The 21,721-nt window shown below is 47.6% G+C and overlaps 1 protein-coding gene across 9 annotated transcripts in view; it reads left to right on the top strand.

The window, feature by feature from the left end:
- The window catches only part of CRACD (capping protein inhibiting regulator of actin dynamics), a 290,463-nt gene that overhangs the window by 257,584 nt on the left and 11,158 nt on the right, over positions 1–21,721 (top strand). For all 9 annotated transcript variants that reach the window (XM_045473978.1, XM_045473982.1, XM_045473974.1 and 6 more), the window contains 6 exons: positions 4,840–5,004; positions 7,654–7,722; positions 10,138–10,320; positions 11,000–13,820; positions 20,593–20,783; positions 21,351–21,513. In XM_045473978.1, the coding sequence (XP_045329934.1) occupies positions 4,840–5,004; positions 7,654–7,722; positions 10,138–10,320; positions 11,000–13,820; positions 20,593–20,783; positions 21,351–21,513 (3,592 nt within the window). The remainder of the gene's footprint in view (positions 1–4,839; positions 5,005–7,653; positions 7,723–10,137; positions 10,321–10,999; positions 13,821–20,592; positions 20,784–21,350; positions 21,514–21,721) is intronic.

The raw sequence follows: 21,721 nt of genomic DNA, 5'->3' as shown, positions 1-21,721 counted from the left end.
AAAAATAGTACATGTTTCTAGGGAGAACAAATTCTAATATACAGGACAGTTATAGGGACAAAAACAACAATGGTGCCCTTTTTGAAGATCCTACACATAATTGTCAGTTGTCCCATGGCTAGTGGGTGAAAAAAAAAAAGCCTGTGCCAAGCCTCCTCCACCACCACCTGGCTGTGTGGCCTGCAGTGAAGTCGTTTAACCTCTCTGACCCTCATTTTCCCCATCTGAAAAATAAGGAGATGACTATGCTGGATGATCTGGCTCCTCCAGTTCTTAAAATCTGCCATCTATGCGAAATCACTGCTTACCTGCTATAGCATGGAGTGGTTTGGTAAGCTTCACACTTCATTGCATTTGGACTGCAATGACCTGGATGTTCTTTACAGCTGCCCAGAGCATGGATCAGGGAGGTGCCTGTTTATTTCAGATCAGACCAGGCTATGAAGTGTAACAACCAATGATAAAACTTGGGCAGGAACATCATAGTCTAAGCCTGCAGGTGATTTTTAGAATTATACCACACCTTTGTCAGAAAATGCCAATAACTCTGTTAATCCACAGACCATTTATTTAGCTCAGGAGGGAAAGCCTCCATTTTAAGTAGTTGCTGTCTCCTGCTAAGCTGGATTTGACTTAAAAAATGCCCAAGTGTCATATGTTTGAGGATTTTGACACCTTATGCAGCTGTCAAGGACACAAAGAATAAATACCCGGTCTTAGCCACTTCTGCGTAGAGCAGATGTCTTTTGCCTCTTTTTAAAAATTCATTTTAACTATGGGTGTATCTGTAGTTCACTCAAGGAGACAGCAACTTAATTCTTCCTCTGCTTTGTTCTCACAGACACGGTCTGAGGATAGCTGTGAAAAATCTGGGGGAATCTAAATACTGGCAGTGTGAGAGCTGCAGAGTATGATGTGCTTGGAATTTCCACACCATAGGAAAAAGCCTCATAAATATGGATGTGCATTCCTATAACATCATTCTTTGGCATTCCATATTTCAACAAAATGGCTCAATTTGAATGAATAAAATATAGTCTCTTTCAGCTTACATTCCAGTCCTAACAGTAACCCCATTCACAGCCACAAGCAGCATGGATGTTAGGATAGGCACAGTGTTCTCTTCTCTCTGGTTGTAATTGTAGTGTATATAAAGAGCCCGTGGGTGTTATAAAAAGGTGGAGGGAGTGGTAGTAGTTTATAAGGGCAACCTCCATCTGCACAGTCTGGTTTTCAGTGACTGCTTCTATCAAAGTTCCTCTCATGACAATGTCTGAATAGTGGGCAGAGTTAAAGTCGCAAAAAGTCACAGTGATCCTTATAGTCCAGTCACATGACACTTGAGATTGCCAAATAGGTTTTAGCAGTCACCTTTTAATTGTCAATAAATCACACAGTGTCTCGACACCTGTCTCCTTTGAGTCCCCTGAAGGAAGCATTTGGAGCAGGAACTGCAGGGAAGGGAAACACGCAGGTGCAGGAGTCTTGGCCTTGAGAACCTGAGGATCGATCTCCATGGCCTCGGACCCGAAGTCCTACCCTGGTCTTGTCCTATGGTCTCATCCCTGACAGCTACAGGGGTGTCTGTGAAGCAGTCCTTTGTCTGGACAGAGAGGCTACAGCCCCGTCCCTAAATGTAGCCAGCATTTCTTTGATGACTTGGGTCCTCCCCTTCTCCATCCCCATAAGCTCCCAGCTACCAGTCTGAATTTATTTTTTCTAGAAGGATTTTAAATCAGCGGCTTCACAGAAATGCACATTGTTATTCTCAAAGGCAACAGCATTGTGTTTCTTTTGCCAGGATGAACATATCTGTGACATAAATCATCCCTTTCATACACACACACATTCTCATTGCCTCCCTCCCTCTTTTCTTCCTTCCCTTCCTCCCCACTCTCAGCTCTTGTGTCTGCAGCCAGGCCCACACCCCTCTCCTGATGCGATTCCTCTGTGCCTGCACCTTCCTCTTGCCTCTTGTATTTCATTCTCTACTTCATTTCTCAACATCATTCCCTCCATTTCCCAGCTTTGTCCTCTGTACCCTATTTCTCCTGTTCTCTTTCCATCTATTTCATTTTTCCATTTCCTCTTAGCTTTTCCACTGGTTACCACAATAGCCATCCCATCTTTGGAATTTATTTCCATCAAGACTGCAGTTACATTTTGTCATATGTTTGTTTGTCTCATAAGCGTCAGGGTGGACCAACATCAGTATTTTTTAAAGTGCCCTTTTGAAGAAAAATATCAGCATATTCTTTTTTGGTGATGGTGGCAAAAAAATCCTAACTAACTGGCATTAGACTGTTATGCCAGGTTTTCCTTGGGAGCTCGTTAAACAATTGTTCTTTCTATTATAACCGGAAGAAATACCCTCATCTTAGTCGTTCAGGAGCATTGAGAGATGGCAGACCCTGACAACAGGAAGTCTCAGTCTAAGGGGATTTAGAACACTTTCTAGCTCCTGGCCAGCACTCCTAGAGAAGGGATAACTGGTAAACCAAAGGCTGGGCTGGGAATCCCAGAGGGAACTCCTGCTGAAGCTTTCACTAGGACGCAGGAACCATATCACCAGGTCCCTATCCCTCACCCACAGATGAGCAGAGTAAGCTGGGCCTGTGACTTTGTTACTCCGTGTCCTCTTGTCTAACTCCATCGGCTGCTCTAACCGTGCCTGCTTATTGATCTGCTTAGAGAGTAGATACTAACTGCTGCTTCCTGCTAAACTTGTTTTGAGAAGACACCCTTTTTTAGCCTTCTCCTCCCCAAAACCCTATTAGGCTGCTCAGCTGTTCTTCAGTGGCTGAACTCGGGCTTTTGGTGTGTGCTCCTTCTCTGTGGTGCCCGGGGATCTAGGCTCAGGCTGAAATACCGGCAGATCAAATACAAGTCCTCTGTCTTTCTGTGCTCCTGACTTGGCATGCCAGGGTGCCCTGGGGGTGTGGGGAGGGGAGTCTGGGGCTCACCTCTTCCATGTCTCTGCAACCTCACCGTCCACCATGCAAGGCTGAGGGGGAGCTGGGCACGAGTGGGTGGATTTGGTACCCTTGAGTTCAGAGGGGAAACAGGCATTTCCCTCATGGGATTCCCCTGCCAGGGAACTTCAGCAAGGTATTAAGAATGCTGCATCATCTCTTTATTTCTGCCCCTATAAGAAAGAAGTGTTGATGTCAAATTTGTGAGAACCTGTGGAGTGCAATGCAAATAACACTGAATATGGTTTTAGGAGACCTGGATTCAAATCCCTTTGGGGCCACTCATTCTTTCCATAAGCTTGGGCCAGTCACCTCTCCCCACTGGATCTCTGACATTTTTTGTAAAATGAGGGGTCTGGACTATGTGATTGCTATTGCTCTTGGCAGCTCTATGGGATTAAATATTAGCCAAATTAAAGATAAATATCAAATAATGCATTTTTTTCCTTCCTTCCTTCCTTCCTTCCTTCCTTCCTTCCTTCCTTCCTTCCTTCCTTCCTTCCTTCCTTTTTTTCCTTTTTGAGGCATGACAGGACTATGAAGCCCAAGGACCTAAGATGTAGAGCAGTAGCTCTCATCCAGAGGCAATTTTACCCACCCCCAGGGGACATTGGCAACTTCAGGATACATTTTTGGATGTCTTGACAGGGAAGGGATTGCTACTGGCATCTAGTGTCCCAGAGGCCAAGGTGCTGCTAAACATTTTACAGTGCACAGGATGAGCTCCCCACACAAAAATATCATCTGGCCTACAATGTCAGTAACGCTGAGGTTCAGAAACCTGCTATAGATCAAGGCAAGAGTTTCTATAGTATATTAAATCTAGTAGTCTCTCAGGTGGCCACGGCATGCCCTTTCTTCTTCTGGAATGTCATTCGTTGTTTTCTGCTGTAGCCCATTACATATTTTGCCCTTTCTTAAACTATTATATATTTTTTTCTTCAGGGAATATATTTCTTTTCTAATCTGGCTTTTCTTTAATTCTAAATACTATTTGTCGTCCTCATTTCTATCACCTGTTCCCCCCCCACCCCCTGCCCCAAACACACACACACACACACACACACACACACACACACACACACACACACACTTCTAGCTACCTGCCACCAGTAACAAATCCTTCCTTGGCCCTTTTCCTTCTGGCTACTTCTCTGTTCTTTCCCCACTGGGCACTTTCTGCCCTGTAGTTCACAGAGCATAGCTGCAGCAAGGCAAAAAGAAGTCCTAGTGGAGGACAGACTGTTCCTGTGACTCCCATGACTTTGGCATTGATCATGGAAAGACTTGCCAGCATTGGGGCCTTCTTCACCCTGGTGCCCACTGTGACCAGAACATGATGTTCAAGTGAAGGCCTGATGAGGAAGGTGGCTGAAGCATAAATATTCAACAGGAATGTGTCCAAGAGAGGCTGGAGGGTTCCCTCATTACAGTGACCACAAGAGTCTTGATTTTCCCCACTGGTTCCTGCATTTCATGTAACTATATTCTATACAATTTTTATACTCTTAAGAGACTTTTTTAAAGAAATTTATAGGTTAATCAAAAAATTTTTGTCATAACATATATCCCAACTTTTGGTTCAGAAATATGGCCTCTCTACCCCTGGATAATGTTGATATCTCCAAGAAAGAGGTGGCTGGATGAAAAAGCTCATGGCTTGAAGGTGGGAAAGGAAAAGAAAAGAAACTGGAAAACAAATTCACTTATTACAGGACTGCATCATGGCTTACTGGCATGGTATTTAGTCTAGAAACGTTGTGCACAGAATATGCCTCAATGCCTACTAGATATGCTGGGGCCTCTGGTTGCGGTTATTGTGAACTGCGTCACTGCTTCAGAACATCTTTCTTTTGTTTTTCTCCAGCGACAGTTGAGCAAAAACATCAAGTTTGGGCAGCCACCACCCAATGCCATTCCCATGAAGAAGGCAGACAGTGGCGAGGCTAGCTTAGAAGAGGATCTATTCCTGACCAGTCCCATGGAAATTGTGACTCAGGAGGACATCATCCTGTCAGACACGGAGAACAAAGTAAGGCTCCTCCTGGGAATGACTTCTTGCTAATACATGTGGGGAGGACGTCAGTCAGTGAACAGGGGCGTCCGATAACTCTTGGGCCTGCAGTGGAAGGAAGGAGTATGCAAGAGAAGCTTTCCTGATGAGTCGCCCAGGGCTGGAGGGCACTTCCTAGTCAGGTGCCATGATCTGCAGTGAGGGCCACTTGGAGGAGAGAGAGGAAGAGGAGACATGCCCTTTGCATGCGCTCTTCACAGTGTCTTCCACTTGTTCTTCAAGACTCAGGTTGGCCCACCTCTTCTGGGAAGCCTTACCCGGCCTTACCCCCAGGCTGTGCTGTCTCCTGTGTGTCTTTGCTGTGTGTCCTTAATGCCTCTCACACATTCATACTCATCTGTGTCTGTCCACATAATTGTTTTCTCTCCATCTCTAAATGTTGAGTTCCTTGAGGACAAACTGGATCTTACACATCTCTGTCTCCCTAGGACATAGCTAGTGTTTACTTAGTAGCACTGAATAATTACTTGTCAAATTGGACTAATTTAAAGGAAAACAAGAAAGAAATAGGTTCTTAACAAGACAGGACATATCAAACTGGCCATTGAAGTCTACTTAATGAGGAAAGAAAGTCATATTGGTCCAGCATTGTCTTATCTAAATTTGGTCTTTTGACACTTGGAAAGAGACACCATGAACATATCCTGGAATGAGAGTCCTTCCAGCAGCAGAAGGGACCCCCCTCAGGCCTCTGGTGGGGAAGGAGGAAATGCCCCACCAGTAGCTGGAGCAGGGAGCTCTCTGCTGAGTCTTCCAGTCTTGGCAGAAAGCGTTCTTTGTGCTCTGCCTACCAAGGTGCCTGGACTTGCCCTGGACGTTTTTAAAATGGACGTGGCCCCAGAAGTCATGCTTGTTATCAGCTAATATGTCATAGAGCAGTAAGAAGGAGAAGTGATTAACAGAGCAAAGTGAAGAAGGATAGAACAGGCTGGTCCCCCGCTGTTGCCCACCTCTGCCTGGTCCTCATGACTCCTGGTTCCCACACAAGCAGGTGTCAGGTGGTGTGCTGGGTAAAGTGGAGACCGCGAGGTCCAAAACCACTCTCTCCAATCTCTCAGTGCGAGCGGCAGCAATGGCTGTCAGCCTTAATGCAGGGATTGCCCAAGGACTGAGGCAAATGTCCTCACTATTACTGATGGTCTAGTACATGCAACAGACCATGGCCTGAGGGAGGAGGAGGACCATTCGTTCGGCGAGTGCTACCCCAGCTATAGATTAGGGGTGCCTCTGCATGGTTTGCATTTTTTTAAATTTTTTATTTTAGAGAGAGAGAGAGACAAAGTATGAGCAGAGACAGAGGGAGACACAGAATCCAAAGCAGGCTCCAGGCTCTGAGCTGTCCTCACAGAGGCCAACATGGGGCTCAAACTCACAAACCGTGAGATCATGACCTGAGCCAAAGTCAGGCGCTTAACCGACTGAGCCACTGAGCAGGTGCCCCTGCATAGTCACATTTTAATGAGAGTCAGATGGCAAGTCAACAGATATGTATAAAGATAATAACTTACTTATTTAGTAAATGTTATAAGTATAATAACTTTGGATCAAGAAAAATGCTTCACAGGAAGTAAAACAGAGTGGTGGAAAAGTGAGTAACGTGGAGGGGGAGAGGTCACTCTTTAGGTAAGGAGGTCAGAGCAGCCATGACAGACCTGGCTATGGGAGCTGTGTTCTAGATGGAGGGAAGAGCAAGTCCAGAGGCCCAGATAGGACTGAGGGTGTCCCACGAGAAAGCAGGTCAGTGTTGTTGGCTGGACCGTGATGGGGGGCAAAGGGAAGATAGAGCGAGGTAGGGAGGCCAGAATGTACAGAGCACGGGAAAGGGATAATTCTACTCTGAGAGTACTAGAAACCTCTGAGTATTTTAAGCAGGACAGTGACATAATCTGATTTTTGTTTTCCAAAGATGCTTCTAAGTGTGGTGCAGAAAATGGGCTGAGGCAGGACAAGGGACAATGAAGCTGTGTAAATATTGGCCACACAAAGTGGAAGGTATATTGGGCCATCAGAAAGGTGCAGGTGATGTAGTGTGGGCATTCCCAGGGCAGGTGAGGTGACTGGGCTGGGGATCTTCAGCCTTTTTCTTCTTCTGTCCTGAGGGGGTTTTTTTGTTTTGTTTTTTTCGTTTTTGCCTCTGGTCATCCACCTTCTCAGCCCAGCCTTTTGCGCACAGAATTGGTAGGGCCTTTGTTTTTCTCACAGGGAAGAGGTCTGGCATAGAGGTGAGAGGTCCGGCAGATAAAGGGGGTGGAAGGCAGTGAGCATAGCCCACTGCTCTGAGGTCGGAGGCCAGGTGTGTGACACAGCCCCGCTTCCCAGGTGGGGTGGCTAGAGGGCGGCTCCTGGACTCTCTCAGCCGTGGGGAAGCACATCAGGGACTGAGGTTAGACACTGCTCACATGGAAATGTGTTGAACTCAGGAAAGGAGGAAAGCACATATTCTGTGCCTCAGGAGTCCTTGTCTGGACATTAGCAAAGTCCCCACTGTGACTTCTGCCGGCTCTGTAAAGCCAGCTGCGGCCTTTTCCAGGCACAGCCCGCATCTGGTTATCTGCCCAGAACTTCCTGTTCTGGCGTTTGACTTGAGTGCTCTCTTTTCGGTTCCAGCCCAGTGATACGCCAAGTTCTCTGAGTCCTCCGAATCTGCCTGGAGCCAGAAGTGAGATGGAAGAGAAGGTAATATGATTTGAAATTACGTATTTAGCTTCTTTACTTGAACTTCCATTTCCATCCTCTCCCCCCCTTTTTTTTTTTCGATCCGCTGTCTCATTTTTTCCATTCATAAATGCCGCCTTCATCTATTACTTTAAATTCCTTCAAAACATAACCAGTGGTAGATGTAGAGTGTCTGTTTCCATGGCAGCGCACCTGCTGGAACTGAACCCTGTTCTGAAAAAATAGCCACCTCCCAGCACGTACATATTTGAACACTTACACGTTGGTCATTTTCCTAAATGTACCAGGTACTTCAAGACACTGTTAAGCCATTGAAAAAGACATTCCAGAACACCTGAAGGTACCCAAGTCTGTAAGGAAAAAAGTCTCCTTCTATTTGGAAATGCAAAATAAGGGGCACCTGGGTAGCTCAGTCGGTTGAGTATCTTAATGCAGATTTCAGCTCAGGTCAGGATCCAGGTCAGGGTCCTGGGCTCAGCCCTGCGCCCGGTTTCATGCTGAGCATGGAGACTGCTTGAGATTCTCTCTCCCTCCCTCTCCCCCCCGCTCTCTCCCCCCCCCTCCCTCTACCCCTGTCCCCTACTTGCATTTTCTCTCTCTCTCTCTCTCTCTCTGAAATTAAAAAAGGAAAAAATGCTTAGACATGCAAAAGCAAAAAGACCTTAGCATTTTTCTACTTGTATGTATTTTTGTTTTATAACTTTTCTGTGTTCTGTTGAAACCTGGGACTCTGCCTGCAGGAGTCCAGGGAACCCTGTGGAGACCGTGTGCACCCCTCCAGTAGAGGCCGGTCCACTCCTGTGAGCACTCTTCACTTGCATAGGGACTCAAGGGTCCTTCCAGGGACTGGTACAGTGAGCAGAGTATGTCCCTGAGTCTTCTGAAGGGGATGGCTCAAGACAGTGCCACCACCCAGACAATGAAGAAGCCCAGCTAAAATGAGTAGAAATGAAACCTTGCATTTAAGTCTCAGCTTCAAGTGCTTATCTGTGTCTTCAGTCTACCACATTTGGCTCTAACTCCTTTTATTCACGCATCTAGTAGGGGATGGAAATGAATGTTTGATTTGTCTCTTCTCAACCACAGTTCAGAATTTGATACCTATTATAAAGATAACCATAAATAAGTGAAAGCCAGGAGCCCGAAGGCTGGAATTATTTTTCCTTACTACTGTGCTCCTTATCCTAAGTTATTATTTACTGAGCATCCATTTTGCTCTTGAGCTGGCTTGGTCCTTTGTCTTTTGTGCATAAATATGGAAGGTAATTGCAAAAAGCAAAGCTGCCAGCTAAACCCCACTGGCTCTGCACTTACAACATGAATGCCAACACATAAACCCTGGCCTCTATTCATGCCTCTGTGCCTGAGCTGCTGGCACCAGACCCGCAGATGGGGCCGTGAGCGCTCTCTGCTGCACGTTGGCTTGGTATGGCTGTGAGCCCTCACCTTGCTGCTTGCCTTTAAAAGCTCAATAGTTACAGGTGTGTGTCCCCTGGGTTGAGGCTGATCTGCGGGTGTACAGTTTGTCTGAGGTGGTGGCTCCTAAGTGCGTGCCATCTGCATTACAGCGCTGCAGTCGTGCCGTGAGGACCTTCCCTTTCCCCCAGGGGGGGCACAGTTCTGCCCATCCTTTTTTTGCCAGTCAACTCTGTGTTCTGTGGCTTTGGAATGATTGTGCTAAAACATTTTTGCAGGTAGCAATTTCATGCCCTAGGCATAGATGTTATACTTTCTTGTTCCTTCATTCCTCCAAAAAATATTTACTGAGCACTTGCTAAATGAGATTTGCTGCTTGGGCAGAAAGGGAACTGAAAAGATGAAAAAGACACTTTCCCTACTTCAGAGGGTCTCAGGTAGAGGCTGAGGGACGTTTGCAAGTGTCTTATAGAGTCCTTAGTATAGAGATGAGCTAGTCCGGGGCTCAGCAAACCATGCTTTATTTTAGGCTTTGTGGCCATAAGGTCCAACCTGGATACCCTCCTTTGTTCTGCTCTTCCTTTGTAGCACAGAAGCGCTAAAGACCATGGACAAGGGGTGTGGCTGTGTGCTGACAAAACTTTATTTACCAAAACAGGCTGTGGGCAGGATTGGGCCTCCTGGCTATGTTTTGTCCACCCCCCTCATCTAATCTGACTCCCCCCCCCCCATATTATTCAGAGTAGGAAAATCAGTCCCTGAAAGGTTAAATGACTGTTTTGAGTTAATGCAAAAATCATTGGCAGAACAAATAGTCAACGTCCTGTTTTTTGATGACAAAAGCAGTGCTCATCTCTCTGTCCCAGTGCCTCTGTTCACAGCAGCCCCTGGGCCAGTCCAGGCCTGGCAAGGTGCAGGCCCCAGGAAGTGCTGCCATTCCAGGACCCCCCCGACGGTGTTCTGATCTGGACTGACTCTGTAGTTTAATCTCCTCTACAGGTGGCTCCAGTTAAACCATCGCGGCCAAAAAGGCACTTCTCTTCTGCTGGAACCATCGAAAGTGTCAACCTAGATGCCATCCCCCTGGCCATCGCGCGTCTGGACAACAGTGCTGCCAAGCACAAACTGTCCGTTAAGCCAAAAAACCAGAGGGTGTCAAAGAAACACAGGCGACTTGCCAGGGTATGTAGCGCCCATCCCAGCTGACCAGGCAGATGCCCTTGCTTGCGGGCACTGAATCTACCTGGGGGGGGGGGGGGGGGAGGGGGCGGGGGTTGGTGGTGGTGTGAGGGGCCCGTAGAAGCAACTAAGTGTCTCCCATCAGGGACCTGGTGTGTTGCAATGAACAGGGGGAAGCAGGCCCATCTACTGGCCCTTTCTAACTTGTTGCCTGCCTGGGGCAGGTGAGCCTCAGTTGAGGGGCTGCCTTTTGAGGGGCTCTAGACACCTTGCATTTGCTTTGCCAGCTCTCCTACTGTGGCTCTGCCAAAGGTTCTTCAGTTTGACTGGTGTGGACTTTGAAGTCACAAATTTCAGGGGACATCGATGAAGTGCAGCTCTCATTTTTTCTCATCTTTCTAATGCTGGGCTATTGGTTTTTCTCTTTTTATTCATTTGTATTAAGCAAAAGGCATTTGAGAATGACCAATAAAAGGGCCGTGGAGTAAACATGAAGGTGATATGTTTCCCTCCACTCTCACAATTTACTCTTGCTGTGCTGGCCTGGGTGTACCTATCTCTATACTTAGGAACAACTGCACTTTCTCTTGAGATTAAGAGGGTCACCGACATTGTGAATAGGGTGGGTAATGGTTGCCTGTGCAAAGGAAAAGGCTAATTATTTTGTCCTTACCAATGTTAGGATCGACTGCATGAACAAGGTAGCCTTCTGGGTCAGCTGTCCCTGGACCAGAACGGACACCCTGGAGAAGGCAAACCAATTTGGCATGAGGAGGAGCCAGAGCTGCTGGACTCTGAAGAAGAGAAGAGATGCCAAGAAGAATACTGGCTAGAGCTTGAGGCCAAGTGCAAACGGCAAAAGGCTGAAGCAGCCGAGAGGAGACGTCTGGAAGAGCAGAGACTCCAGGCCCTGGAGAGGAGGCTTTGGGAAGAGAACAGAAGGCAAGAGCTCTTGGAGGAGGTAGGCGAGGACGAGGAGGGAGACGAGGCAGAACTACAGCTGGAGGCAGAAAAGAGGCAGCACCAAGAGGAGAGGCAGAGACTGGAAGGGCAAGGTGTCCAAGGCCAAGAGCGGAGAGAACAAGAGGAAGGAAGGCACCTGGAGGCCCAAGAGCAGCCACCACGCACACAGCAGGAAGAGCAGGCGGTGTGGAGCGGGCAGGAGGCCAAGAAGCAGCAGGAAGAACAAGAGGAAAGAGAGTTGAAGGAGCTGGAGGAACAGAAGCAGTTGGAGGCCGAAGAGCAGCAACAAAGGGAGGAGGAGGAGCAGCAGCGGCAAAGGGAGGAGGAGCTGCGGCTGCAGGAGGAACAGCAGAGTCTGGAGGAGGAGCAGAGGCAGCTGGAGGAGCAGCAGCAGCGGAGGCGGGAAGAGGAGGAGCACCGAGAACGAGAGGAGAAGAGGCAGCAGGAGGAGGAGCAGCGGCAACGAGAGGAGAAGCTTCGCCTGCAGGAGGAGCAGCGATGGGAGGAAGAGGCAGCAGCAGAGAGAAGGGCAGAACAGGGAAAGCGGGAGGAAGTGGAGGCGCAGAGGCAGCAGGAAGTGGAAGGTGGAGAAGCAGCGAGTGTGCAAGAGGAGAGGTGGCAGCCACTGGACGTGGAAAGGAGCTCAAGGAGCCCAGTTCAGGTGGACTTTGCAGAGAAATCAGGCAAACGAGAGCACCTGCAACCCGAGAAGCAAAGAGAACACTCTGAGGAGTCAAGGATTTGCGAGAAGCAGAGCCAGGAGGCTGAGCCATGCGGAGAGCAGCAGGCACAAGGTGGGGATTTTCCCGGGCATGGTCGTCGTGCACGTCAGGAAAAGAGACAAGAAGCTAACATGCAGCCTCCCCGGAAACAAGAGGCGAAGGTAGAAGAGATGCTGGCTGCCGGGGAAAAGAAGGAAGCTGCCGCTCCAGAAAAAGACAGGAAGGTGGAGGAACTTCGGTGGCAGGAAGTGGATGAGAGGCAGACCACGCCCAGGCCCTATACTTTCCAGGTGTCATCCGGAGGGAAGCAGATTCTCTTCCCCAAAGTCAATCTGAGCCCAGTGACGCCCCTGAAGGATGCGGGACTTGCCTCTGCCCCCCAGGAGCCGAAGACCCCCAGAGCCAGCCCAGCCTCCCATGCCTTGCCCTCCTCCCTGAGTGTCCCCCACACAGCCATTCTGGTCACGGGAGCACAGCTCTGCGGCCCGGCCGTCAACCTGAGCCAGATAAAGGACACAGCATGCAAGTCTCTCCTGGGCTTGTCAGAAGAAAAGAAGCACGTGGATGTCCCTGCCCTGGAGAACCCACCCCGAGCATCTGTCGACCCCCGGTCAGGGAGCGGGAAGGCCAGGCCCCCCCAGGAGTCTCCGAGCAGTGTGGCTGCACTAGCCGAATGGGCTTCCATTCGGTCCAGAATTCTGAAGAACACAGAGAGTGAGCAGCGCGTTGATAGAGACCAGTCTCGGCCAGGTGATGAGCACACTCCCAGGGGCCGATGTGATTCCCGCGGGAACCTCCGGAGGATCCCCCCAGTAAATGCAAAATTCTCTATTATGCCTGCTTGGCAGAAATTCTCAGATGGTGGCACCGAGACCTCCAAACCTAACACAGAAGCAGAGAGCATTAGAAAAAGACCTGTGCTGGGACCCAATGATGGGTCAGCTCCCCAGCCCCTGGCTACTTATGAGCACCCAAAGGGTACAGAGAAACTGGAGCCAGCAGACAGCACAGAGGGATGCAAATTTGCCAAAGACCTCCCATCTTTCCTTGTTCCAAGCCCTCCTTACCCTCTACAGAAAGCAGTGGCCCATGCAGAGCCCATGATCATTTTGGACAGTGAGACCATCGGTGGTATAGGAAAGGCAGACCCCGCAACGCCTGGTCAAGAGGAAAAAGCCTCACCGTTTGGGATAAAATTGAGAAGGACCAATTACTCCTTGCGCTTCCACTGTGACCAACAGACAGAACAAAAGAAGAAGAAAAGGCACAGCAGCACCGGGGACAGTGCTGATGGTGGGCCACCTGTACCAGGAAGTACAAAAGGAGAGAAAGAGACAGAGGGTGTGGCCCTCAAGCATGGCCTGTCCCTAACCCCTGAGAGGAAGCAAGCCCTGTCCACCTGGAAGGACTCTGCTGAAAGAGTACACTCTTCTCCTGCAGCCCAGCTGGGGCCTCAGCCAGTTGCAGAGCATGACAAGGTGGCAAACAAAATGCCATTGGTGCAGAAGCCAGCCCTGGCTCCCAAGCCTGCCGGTCAGACTCCCCCCTCCTCCCCACTCTCCAAACTGAGCAGGCCCTACCTGGTAGAGCTGCTGGCCCGCCGGGCAGGGAAGCCAGACCCGGAGCCTGGCGAGCCATGCAAGGAGGGTCAGGAGAGCAGGGACCTCTGGCCGCGGTCACCACCACCCCCAGAGAAAAGGAAGGCACACAAGAGGGATGAGGAGGAAGTTGTAGAGACAGAGAGGAAACTTGGTTCCTCGGCCCTGTCTGCTGCTCGGCCAGAAAAGCCTTCCCAAACCCCTGAGGCCGGGAGGAAAGGTAGGTATGGGTAGGTGCCCCCTGCCTCTGTCCAGCTTGTCTGTGTCCTGGCAGAAGCCACAACTGCCCGGAGCTGGAAGCAGGGCTAGTGTGGGAGCATGTCCCTTCGCTGTCGTAAGTCGTATTGAGGCCCTTTTCTTTTTCTGCTCTTTTAGAATTTTGGAAATGCTGACTGTGCTACCTGCCTGCAGCTCATACTGTTAATGATACTTACAGAAGTAATAAGTTCCAGGTGCTGACACTTAGACTAACACACTTTCAGTTGACAACGGACATTGAAATACAGTCCTAATTAACAAAGAAGCCCTTAATCCTTATGAAGGAGCCTCACAGTGATGATAAGACTGGGGTTTTCTAGACTAGTCTGTGTTCTAGCTCTGGGCAGTAAAGGCACTAAGGTGGGAGGTTAGGGGACTTTCAGCAGCAGCATCGGCCTTGGGAGCTTCTGTGTGAATGATTGACTTTGGCTCAGTTTTATGCAAAATGCTGTGCAAATGCGTCCCTGCCCCCACCAGCTTACCACTGTGAAGCCTTTTAAAAAGAAATCTTAGAGCTGCCCTCACTCAAGGCTGCCCCTCGTGTTTCTTCAGACTATCGGTTTGGGACAGTTCAGTGATCACTTGGATTGGCTTTGGGGTCCCTGAGAACCTTCATCTAATTCTTTTTCTTTTCTGTTTTGTTGAAGTAAAGTTTGGGTCATATTCCAGGAAGTTACTTGCATGTATGAGAGAAACTCTCCCCTGAGGTTTATTAGGAAATGCTGCAAGCCTTCTCTTGTGTTTAATTGTTTAGATTTAGGGTGATTTTTGCGGAGAAAAGAGCTGTTTCCTGAGCAATAGTGGTTTGGTTACTTGCCTTATGGAAGACCTTATTGTCCTTTTTAACCACGCCTTAGACCAGCATGTAGATCACGCTTCCGGACCATTTCTCCCTAGTGATTTCTGTTTGTCCTGCTGAGGAGCCCATTTTCATCATTCTTTGTGTTTTTGTTTTGTTTTGCTTTAACCTCTGTGCTGGGCTGTGGGGGAAAGCCATTGTGCACCCTGCAAGCCTGTGTATAACTGTCCTGGGAGGGCTCAGTCCATTCAGTGTGTCCAAATCTTGATTTTGGCTCAGGTCACGATCTCTATGAGATGGATCCCGGCATCTTGCTCTGCACTGATGGCATGGAGCCCACTTGGGATTCATTCTCTCCCTCTCTCTGCCCCTCTCCCACTTGTGTGCTCGCTGTCTCTCTCAAAATAAATAAACATTAAAAAAAAAAAACAGAACAAACAACAACTGTGCTGGGACCCCTGGGTGGCTCAGTTGGTTAAGATCTGGCTCTTTTTTACGGTTCAGGTTGTGATCTCACGGTTTGTGAGTTCAAGCCCCTCGTCGGGCTCTGCACTGACAGCACAGAGCCTGCTTGGGATTTTCTCTCTCTCCCTCTCTTTCTCTCTCTCAAAATAAATTTAAAAAAATTTTTTTAATTGCAATTTAGTGCAGTGAATGAAAATGGATAGTTCGGTATAATAAATTGTCATCTTTCAAATAAGTTGGTTTAGGAATAACTATGCAGCAACTTGGAAAACGTGCAATTGCATCGGGCTCTGCACTGACAGCATGGAACCTGCTTGGGATTCTCTGTCTCCCTTTCTCTCTCTCTCTCTCTCCCCCCCTTCCCCGCTTGCTATCTCTCTCAGAAAAATAATTAATTTAAGCTGACCCTTAGTTCCCTAAAGCCTTGTGGGACTCATGTTTGCAATCCCCATTGACTTTCAGAGCTAGGTGTCTGGGGGCCCGTCCCTCTAGCGAAAGTCTTAAAAGTTGGGGCCCCAGGTGTGGAATCCAAACCTTTTGTTCCTCAAGGAGAAGCTGACAATTGTGAGTTCCCTCGGAGTTATGGATTGCTGTACAGGGGGTGGGTTTATGGTGAAATTGTGTCTCACCCTCTCCAACCTCCTTCTGTGTGGAGTTTTTCTCATTCACCCATTGCATAGTTGTTCAGCTGGTTTTTGGATTTTTTTTTAAAAGGGAATTGTTCCATATATAGCTGCATATTGTGTCCATGGGAGGGGAGGGGTGCAGGACCCTCCTATGTCACCATCCTGAATTGGAACCCCCATTTTTAGTTTTGACATTAGCCTTTGTGTCAGCAGCTTTTATGATCATCCAAGTCCCTCTCCCTGTCTGGAGGACTCTCTCACTCTCCTTATCTTCTCCCGGAAGAAATAGCTCTCTGCTGTGCTTCTTTCTCTTAGGGAAGCCCTTTTGATCATTATAATTTTCTACCCAAAACTGGCAGTGCCCCTGTTTTCTTCCCCGGTATCCAGATTCTGGGCTGTCAGGCTCTGCTAATTGAATTTTTCTTTACTTGGTAGAAAAGCAGCATGAAAGCAAAGACCACATGCCCATGGGTGCTGTCTAAAGACCACTGGGGTCTTCCTGCTCACTCTAGGCCACGCTGGCCAAACATGTTTGACTGAACACCCCATCAGAATAAAAATATTAAGCCTGGATCTCCAACTTTATTTGTTAATTGTGACCCTGTAGTGCTGTTATTAGCTAAAACACCTGGAGCATCATATACATTTAAGGTAAAGGTCACTGAAACAACAGTGGACATAACTCCGCTGTGATAATCCTCCTGTGTCCTCCTGTGTTTGCCCTCTAGCACTTCTATTGCAGATGTCATCTCATTCCAAAATTCCCACCTCCTTGTGGCGGGTGGAACAGATATTAAGTGGCCCTTTCTCCCAGAACTGACCTTTGGGAGCAGTGGTTAAAACCCTGTAAGGGCAGGATGCACTGGTTCATGTCCCCAGAACCTGAAGGAGGGAATTGGAGTGGGCTGTGGTTCCCCTTGTCCGCTGGGTTTAGAATGTGAGAGAATAGGTTTAAACAGATATTTTACCTTGGCTTCTTCCACCTCAACTCTGATTTTTCTATGACCCTGTGGTAGCTGTTTGGCCACTTCGTGGGCCTGCCCCAAGTAAGTGATCTAGAACTTTTACTTCAGGATGTGGGAATCGGTGCCATTATTTGTTGAAGACCTTTGGGCATCCTGGGCTGAAATTCAGACAGGAGCCACATTTTAACATCCTAAAACATTTTCTGTTTATTGATCCCCAGCTACAGTCCAGACCTGTTAGGCCCTTTACATATATTGTGTTACAGCCTTTCTAAAGTCTGGTCATAACTCCAGGATGTGCTATTCAAACCACAGTTCTAAGGAAATAAAAATCTGGCTAACGATTTATCTTTTCAAATAAAAAAAAAAAGTAGGCAATTCTACTTTAAAGGTATTTTGACCCTTGTGATAAAACGCTGGTCAGAATTGTTGGCAGGAAACTGGCCAGTTGTTTTAATAACCTTTCCAGGCAAGTTCAGGTGGAATGTTTAGTGTAGGATTCCCTTTTACATAATAGCTTTAAATTTTTTTTAATGTTTATTTATTTTTGAGAAGAGAGAGCACGAGCAAGCAGGGGAGTGGCAGAGAGAGAGGGAGACACAGAATCTGAAGCAGGCTCCAGGCTCTGAGCTGTCAGCACAGAGCCTGACATGGGGCTTGAACTCACGAACTGTGAGATCATGACCTGAGTCAAAGGTATATGCTTAACCAACTGATACATAATAGCCCCTACATAATAACTTTAAATGGAAATCATTTGGATCTTGGCAGTTTGGTATCAGACATTTTCCAAACAGGTGTTATACTGCCCTGGAGTAGAACAAAACTTAAATTATTTCCTGTGTGTAAAGCCTCTCAGTTAAGCAGAATGCTTGAAGTGGTGAATAGAGTCAACCCTTGAACATCATGGGGGTCAGGGGTGCTACCTTCCTGTGTAGTCAAAATCCCTTTTGACCCCCCCCCAGAACTTAACTAGTAATAGCCTAGTGGAAGCCTTCCTGATAATATAGTCGAGTAACTCATATTTTGTATGTTATATATGCTAAATACTGTATTCTTACAATAAAGTAAGCTAGAGAAAGGAAAATCTTATTAAGAAGACCATAAGGAAGAGAAAATACATTTATAGTACTGTACTGTATTTGTAAAAACAAAACAAAACAAAAACCACGTAGGGGAGCCTGGGTGGCTCAGTGGGTTGAGTGACCAATTCTTGATTTCAGCTCAAGTCGTAATTCTGGGATCACATGGGATTGAGTCCCACGTTGGGCTCCTCGTTGGACATGGAGCATGCTTAAGTTTCTCTTTCTCCCTCTGCCCGTCTCACCCACTCGCATGCGCGCTCTCTCTCTCAAAAACAAACAAACAACAACAAAAAAAAAACCATGTGTAAGTAGACTTGGCCAGTTCAAACCCTTGTTGTTCAAGGGTCTAGTGTATTTGTATTTTTTGTTTTTGTTTTTGTTTTGTTAACTAACAATTAACTAAAAATACCTTTCAGGGTTTTTTTAAATACTTCTGAAATGTGTCACTTTTCTTTACTGTGTTAGATCATAGCTAAAACTTTATTTGATGACTAGGGAGAGCATAATGACCAAGACTCATTGTAAATAGGAATTCTCTTTGTAGAGTATTATAGGTCTAAACGTATAGAAAAGCAGAATCTGCCTCCTTTTTGTGCTTGAATTCTTAATTTGATTTTACTTTGGTTCTTTCTCCTCAATAAAAAGTCAAATCAATGAGAGCCCTGGTTGGTAAGGTTCTGGATCATCAATGTGTAAACTTGTAGTGAATTTCCAAAGAACAGGTCTATAGTGAGCCCTTTTCATTTGAGGTAGTAAAGGACTCATTGCTGGAATGGTTATCTATAAAAGGGCTTAATTTTTACGTGAGGAAAAGAAGGGGATGATTCTCATAGACATAAATAGTAAGTACAGGTCACTTTTGTAGAGTGGTTTCTATCTGCCAACTGTCTGGTTAGTATGATACCCAGGATCTCTTAATCTTCACGGCAGTCTGATGAGGCATGTGCCATTGTCATCTCCACTTTATGGATTAGAAGACCTTAGAGAAGTTAAGTGGCTTTTGTAAGGTCACACAAGGTGAAGCCCAGGGCTGCTCAATTTAAGAGTCCAGTTGCTCAACCTCTGATTCCAGCCGCCTGTGAAGTGTGTTTACCCCATTGCATAGGCAAGACAGTCAACCACAGGAAAAGCTCAGACTGGAAGTCAGGAGTCCTAGGCTCAAACTTCAGCCTGTGCACTAACCGCTGGGTGACCTGGGGCACCGCACTGGATTGCTGTGGCCCCTCATACTCACTCTGTCAAAAGAGAGCATTGGGCCAAAATCACAGTTTCCTACTGCATTCCTCAGAGCCCCACTGCCCTCAGCAGTCTCATGGGATAGATCGAGCAGCACCCTTTTTACCTCTTTCATACACTGGGTAGGATGTTTGGGAAGGGGTTAAATAAAGCAGTAAATAAGAATAATAAATCAAATAGCAGCCTGGGTCCCCTGTAGGCTTGAGATTTTCTGACACTGGAGATTGTATTTCTAGTCCCATTTTGAGGGAAGGAAAAGACTTCTATTTTTCTGTTGATAAGAAATATGACCTCTCCACCCAGAGAAGTCCCTCGGGCATCAGTACAGAGTTTGTGTTAGGAAAGGACAGTTGAATATTTCATGTCACTAGTTCTAAGGGGTGAAGGATCAAGGTAAGTGAGCAGTTTCACTGTAAACCTCCCTTTGCCTTTACCAGTTTTTTTTTTTAATATTTATTTTTTGGGAGACCGCAAGCAGGGTAGGGGTAGGGAGAGGGGGACAGAGGATCTGAAGCGGGCTGTGTGCTGACAGACTGACAGCAGTGAGCCCAATGTGGGGCTTGAACTCATGAACCACGAGATCATGACCTGAGCCGCAGTTGGATGCTCAACCGACTGAGCCACCCAGGTACCCTTGCCTTTACCAGTTCTGATCACTATTCCAGTGAGGTGGGCGGGGGGGGGGGGGGGGGGGCAGGTCTCCACACCATCAGCCCGTCCTCAGATACTAGCTGGCTTTCTTACATTTCATATCATTCATATCAGTTCTGATGCTGTCTACCTGTCCCACAAGACTGTCCCCACTTCAGATGCCATTCCCACATCCAGGTCATCACCTATGCTTCTGACCAACTTAAATCAGAGATTCCCACGACCCCCTCCTTGGGTTCAGTTAATTTGGAAGAGCGCCTCACAGAACTCAGGGAAACATTTTACTTATTAGATAACCAGTTTATAATAAAAGGATGTAACTCAGGAACAGCCAGATGGAAATGATCCATAAGGACAGGGTATGGGGAAGGGGCATGGAGCTTGCATGCCCTCAAAGGACACCTCTCCCCACAAATCTCCATGTGTTCACCAGCTGGAAACTCCCTGAACCCTGTCCTTTTGGGTTTTTATGGAGGTTTCACTATATATGCATGACCAATTAACTCATCAGCCATTGGCAATTGAAATCAGCCTCTAGTCCTGCTCCCCTCCCCAGAGGTTGGGGGGTGGGAACGAAAGATTCAAACCTGATCACATGGTTGGCTCCTCTGGCAACCAGCCCCCAGCCTTAAGGATGGTCCCAAAGTCATCTCATTAACGGAATGAGGGACACCTTATGCTCTCATCACTTAGGAAATTCCAAGGGTTTTACTGTGTTCTAGAAATGGGCATGAAGACCAAATGTATACTGCTTTTTAATTTTTTTTTAAAGTTTAATCTCTACACCCAATGTGGGACTCGAAGTCATGACTCCGAGATCATGAGCCACAGCTCTACCAACTGAGCCAGCCAGACGCCCCCAGATATGTCATATAAATCGTAACAGCAGTCTTTTTTTTGTCCCCAGAAAAGCCTGTTCTTCAGAGCAGGCACTCGTTAGATGGCTCCAAACTTGCGGAGAAGGTTGAAACTGCGCAGCCACTGTGGATAACGTTAGCACTGCAGAAGCAGAAGGGGTTTCGGGAGCAGCAAGCTACTCGAGAGGAGAGGAAGCAAGCCAGGGAGGCCAAACAGGCAGAAAAGCTCTCCAGAGAGAACGTGAGTAGCCTGGTCTTCAGCTTTAACTTTTCCTTCTCGAGTTTGGCTATCTTTTAGGTAGGTCACAAGGGTTTAAAAAAAAAAAAAGCTAGCTGGGAGTGGTGAATGCTTAGGGTTAGAGCAGTAAATAAATTGACAACCATTAAACCAGGGAAGTGTTTTCAAGTAGTAATTTTGTTTGGTTTCCTTGTGCTCTCAGTTAGGTTAACCTGATTTGGTAGAGTCCGTGATTATTAGCAGTGATCCACACACACTGCAGTTATGTGAGAAATAGGAAAGTGAATGCATTTGAGCAGTGAGTTGGGAGAAGAATCAGGAGTCTTGCTCTGTGGCCCTGATTTTATAGTCTGTTCACTGGGACTCCTACAAAAGTGGCTTTCCCTCTTTTGGGACCTTTGTCTTGAGCTGCTCCATGGCTGGCGTCATGGTTGGCCACACATTGCTCCCAAGTGCAGTCCCGTTTCTCCTTCAGAGGCAGAGGTTGGGGGCTGGCAGGCAGAAGCCCCCTCAAGGCCTTGTGTGTCCTGAGGTTGAACACACACTTGCCCTGACTCTCTGCCCACCCAGGTCGGTATCATCCTGCAGCCTGGAAGCAGCAGTATCAGCAGAGCAGGCTCCTTGCACAAGCACAGCCCACAGCTGGAGGAGAAGAAGCCGGAGACCGCAGCGTCCAGGCTTGAGCGCAGGGAACAGCTGAAAAAGGCCAACACTCTTCCCACATCTGTGACAGGTAGGGAGAGCAGGTCGGATTCCGTGTAACTGCGGTGACAGGCTTGTCTTCTCACAGCCACTTTACATCCTTGAGTTTGGGAACGGGCACAGCGTGCGAGGCTCTTCACAGCCCCAGAGGTCAGCGCTGAGAAAGCACTTCTGGTAAAGACCACCAGCAGCTCCCCACCACCAGTGGTATGGTGGTAAATGGTTAACGGTCACCCTTC

The sequence above is a fragment of the Leopardus geoffroyi genome, chromosome B1 (assembly GCF_018350155.1).
Source record: "Leopardus geoffroyi isolate Oge1 chromosome B1, O.geoffroyi_Oge1_pat1.0, whole genome shotgun sequence".
Classification (NCBI taxonomy): domain Eukaryota; kingdom Metazoa; phylum Chordata; class Mammalia; order Carnivora; family Felidae; genus Leopardus; species Leopardus geoffroyi.
The sequence above is the reverse complement of the archived record's forward strand: the minus strand, read 5'-3'. Positions and strand labels throughout refer to the sequence as shown.